General features: G+C 40.1%; 1 protein-coding gene across 1 annotated transcript; it reads left to right on the forward strand.

Moving 5' to 3' along the window:
- The first annotated feature begins 524 nt into the window (after positions 1-524).
- On the forward strand, positions 525-4,348 carry LOC146859777 (uncharacterized). The gene is made up of 2 exons (XM_085643489.1): positions 525-3,755; positions 4,283-4,348. Exon 1 carries the CDS (start codon positions 842-844, stop codon positions 3,152-3,154), a length of 2,313 nt encoding a protein of 770 aa, XP_085499615.1. The 5' UTR covers positions 525-841; the 3' UTR covers positions 3,155-3,755; positions 4,283-4,348.
- Positions 4,349-5,005: the final 657 nt, after the last annotated feature.

The raw sequence follows: 5,005 nt of genomic DNA on the forward strand, positions 1-5,005 counted from the left end.
TCAAGGGAAACCCCATGAAAAGCAGCCCAGGAAGCAGAAACACCCCTAGTGGAACGGGCCTGAACACCAGAAGGGCAAGGCAAACCAGATCCCTGATAAGCCAAAGAAATAACAGACTTGATCCAGCGACCAAGAGTAAGCCGAGACGCAGCTTTACCCTGACCAGCCAAACCAAAAGTCACAAAAAGGGAGTCCGAGGAACGGAACCCCGCAGACCGTGCAACATAAAGTGATAAAGCACGCCGCACATCCAAAGAGTGAAGCAACAACTCAGCAGGGGAAGAAGGAGAAGGACAGAAAGAAGGAAGAATCAACTCCTGAGAGCAATGAAACTTAGAACGAATCTTGGGAACAAAACCAGGATCCAAAGAAAGGACCACCGCGTCATCCAAGAAACGCAAAAAGGGAGGAGAACAACGCAAAGCAGTGAGTTCACCCAACCGCCTGGCAGAAGTCACAGCAGTTGGGTGAATCAGGAGGTAAACGGATATAAAGAATATCTTGTCAATAAAAAAACAATAAAATTAAAAAAAGACGTGAATAAATTTAATTTGGAATTGGTATATCCGTATACCAATAAGGATTACTTTACTCAACCAAGGGAACAAAGAGAAGAGAGACCATATGACCATAAAATAATATACTCAAGGGGTGGTAAAAAGAAAGTAACATTCTCTGAGACCTCGGGGTCTAGTAGCGAAGAGGAAGGAAGACCTAACGAGGACTCTGGGGCACATGCCTCCAACAGTAACTTTGGGGGTAGTTTTTTAGAGCAGCGCCAAAGGAGAGGAATGAGATACAATCAAAATCCGCACCAGAGTACAGGGAGGGGACAACATCAATGGAACCAGCCCCAGGAATATCTAAAAACAAGGAATCAGAGGTACTGGCGTTAAGCCAAAAATTTCCCATTGTGAACCTTTCCTCATATAATCTTAGTGAAATAGAAATAAATGTTCTAGAAAGAGGCTTCACCTTTGCACCTACTACCAAAGTGAACCAATTTACTTTGGAAAAGGATCTTAAAGCCTTTTTCCGTAAAATAAGATTAAATAGATTTTTTGAGGATAAAGATTACAATGGACCTGAGAATGTCTCAGGACTAAAAGGGAAATCTACCTTCACCCCAACCATCACACAAGTTTGTAAAAATGTAGACACTTTTGAACGAGTCTTAGAATCCAAGATTAAGCAAATTGTAAGAGAAGCTCATCCAGATATGAATAATATGTCTCACCAACATAGAGTAGCTTTGACGACGTTAAAAAACAACTCCAATTTGGTCATAAAACCGGCCGATAAAGGTGGGGGAATTGTAGTCTTTGATACTATAGACTACGAAAACAGGATGTTGACACTTCTCTCAGTGAAAGAGCATTATATCCAAATCCCTGATTCAAAACTAAAGGACTTAAAAGAAGAAGTTCAGGCACTAATACTAGAGGCTAGAGATAAGGAATGGATTTGCGAAGCAGAATTCAAATTTCTGATGAATGAGAATGCTGTTACCCCAGCTATTTATGGATTGCCCAAAATTCATAAGAATGAAAGGAATCCCCCCATGAGACCCATAGTTAGCTGTATAGGTTCATTATTAGAACCCTTAAGCCAATATGTGGATGTGTTCTTAAAACCTCTAGTCCACAAACAAAAATCATATGTACGTGATTCAGCGCACATTATTTCTATGATCGAGGGCACCAACTTTAACACCAGAAACCAGATAATGGTGACCCTCGACATAGAAGCCCTATATACAAATATCCCTCAATGGGATACTATTAAAGTCATTGAGGAGATCCTAACTGAGGAAGACTTGCGAGGGGCCAACAAAGGATTCATCATGAACTGCATTGAACTGGTACTGACCAGAAATATGTTCCTTTTCAAGGAGGACCTTTTTTTACAATGCAAAGGTACCAGCATGGGAGCCACCTGTGCTCCCAGTCTGGCATGCCTCTATGTGGGCAAATTTGAGGAGAAGCATGTCTTCAATGAAGCGGCGCCTTTTTCCGATAACATCCGTCTTTGGCGCCGCTTCATTGACGACATCTTTTTTATCTGGGAGGGAGATGAACCCACCCTGGTTGATTTCCTGGAATGGTTAAACCTAGGAGACACCAACCTCAAGTTTACTGCTGAATATAACAACAGGGCAGTCAACTTCTTAGATATCACAATCAAGACCAGGGAAGGACTCCTGGAAGTTGAACTATTTTCCAAACCCACTGATAGGAACACACTGCTCCACTACACGAGCTATCATCCCCAGAGCCAGAGGGACAATATCCCTTTTGGGCAGTTTCTACGCCTTAGAAGAAACTGTTCAACATTGGAGGACTTCAACAAGCATGCCGCTATACTTAAAAACAAGCTACAGGATAGGGGATACCCCAAAAAACTAATTAAAAGATCTATCAAGCGAGCCCGCTTCTACAATCGGGAAAGTATGTTAAATCCTAATGTAGAAGATCAAGAGAGAAAGAAGAGAAACTCGGACAACAGAATTGTATTTGTCACCCAATTCTCTAATATAAGCAACAGACTCAAGAATATAGTTAACTCCAATTGGGGTATTCTTAACGAAGGTGAGGAAAAGAAACTACCTAAACCTCTATTTGCGTTTAAACGTAACGACAACATACGCAAAAACCTGGTCAGAACATACAGAGAGGAAACCCAACGTACACAGAGAACAATTGAGGGAAATGTAGCCTTAGGAAACAATAAATGTAGCAGTTGTTCAATATGCACGAATTGTATAATCACTAAATCCTTGACATACAATGGCTACACAATGGTCCCCAAACATCTAAACAATTGTAGAACTAAAAATGTAGTATATCTCCTGCGCTGCCCGTGTGGACTAGCGTATGTTGGTGAAACAGGGAGAGAATTGAGACTGAGACTTTTAGAACACAGGTCAGCAATTAAAATAAGGAAACCCAATGCCCCTCTTGTAGAGCACTATAGCTCAATGAACCACAAACATACCGATTTTGAATGGTTCATTATAGAAAGAATTACGACCAACAGAAGGGGAGGCAATATGGAGACAAAGAGAAAGAACAGAGAACAATGGTATATTTTCACTCTAAATACCGTCCAAAAAGGATTGAACTCCAAAGAGGATTGGATGACATTAGTTGTCTAACCTCTGAGTACAGTACTATCATCTGCAATACGAGTAGGACTTAAATTAGGTAATAACAGAAACTCCTAGATGGTATGGCGAGGAATTCAACTATTATACATATAAAAATCCTTAGCAAATTAGCCATACGTAGGAACCCTCGAAAAGGAAAACGGGAAATATAGGGGTAATAATAAGAATATGCTTCAATCAATAACATCATAGATAAATTTCTTTCGTGATGAAATCTTCCTAATAAATTTGGAGGGGTATCATTAGTTGGCATTTTCAAAAAAAAAAAACGGGTTTACAGAGAATAATCAATTCGACATCATTGGGATTAAGGAATTTCGTCCTTAATATATCCGAATGATTCTGAGTTTGAAATGGGCAAACTAAACCACTTATGAGCTTGAAACTATCCGAGTGACAATTTTGATCCCATTCCAAGATGGCGACTATGTACCATACACGGGAGGAAATCGTCAGTTTCCATTAATGCACGCATGGGAGGACGTCACACGCTATCTAAACGGATATAACAACCGATGTTAGCAAGCACAAACAGATAACGGATGAACAGACGGAAGACGGAGGGACACACATACGATCCCGAGATACGGTAAGCAAGGGGTGGGCTACTATCGATATGGGCTGGTTCTAGTCCGCTCTAGAAGTGCCACTATAACACAGGGGTAGAAATACCATGTTTATTGCATTGGAACCATTTCCAGCCGTACGGAGTTCCCACACGCACCGCTTTGTAGTTAAACACGGGAAGGCTGACGAATAGTATTCCAACAATGGAGGTCCCTGTCATTGGACTAAAATATTGGACAAATGGGTGGTAATTTGCAGATAATTAACTGAGTAGTCGCAAACATAATAACGCTGACACAAGGAAGGGGGGCGAATTGGTTTACTCTTTTAAAATTGGAAATACAAACAGAGGGGATCAAGAACACGCCTACCTCCACTCCAGATTCCCCTTCAGCATATATAAAAACTTTTTTTAAGAGGGGGCCCAAAACTAAAACATCCATGAACGTATAGGAATCAGATGAATAGATATTTATACCAACAAGTGGGGTATTAACTAGAGGTGTATACACAATGGGACTTACACAATGGTTTAACCTCATTTTTCAGAATGTTAACGGAGATGACAAACCATATGCGCACTCCGGCTTGAAAAAGAAGAACAAATAAACATAATAGAGGGATTGACACCCGCCTGGAATAAAATAAACTCCAGATACGAAAGGTGAGCGCGAATAGTACAATCCATTCAAATACCTGATGCATGTCTTTAATGAGAAGGGAGACTAACTGCCAATCATCACTCTAATTTAACCCTACAGTGATCAAAGCTTACTCTGACAAACTAATTGAATATGAAGTGAAACTTACCCCGTCTTCGGCGTTCCTTGGAAAATAAATTTAGGTGGGTGATTGGTTCTAACTATGATAATTATCGAAATATGTCTATAAAATGAGCATATGAATTAGACACTACCAATGAATTATATTTCCACCTTTGAAATGTGTTATCAGGAGGCACGAACCATAAAAGTTTATTTATAAAAATCCACCAACGATGGTTGTGGAAGTATCCTTTTATTGTAGCAATATTATACAAATGCACAACCATTAATAAGGAACCGTGTAAATAGGGTTAAAGGATACAATTGGAGGAATGTAAGCGACATCAAAATAAAGGGGTAATTAAGGAGGCCCTTCTTTGTTTTCTCAACTGTTTCCAGAAATAGAAATCTATATTTGAGTTTTCTATTATTCTAGCAATCACTGCAAACCTTGAACGTCCATCCAGACATCCACAAGTACTCCACTTTTGGAGACTACTTTGCCGCA

Source organism: Triturus cristatus, chromosome 3_1 (genome assembly GCF_964204655.1).
Source record: "Triturus cristatus chromosome 3_1, aTriCri1.1, whole genome shotgun sequence".
NCBI classification, from domain to species: domain Eukaryota; kingdom Metazoa; phylum Chordata; class Amphibia; order Caudata; family Salamandridae; genus Triturus; species Triturus cristatus.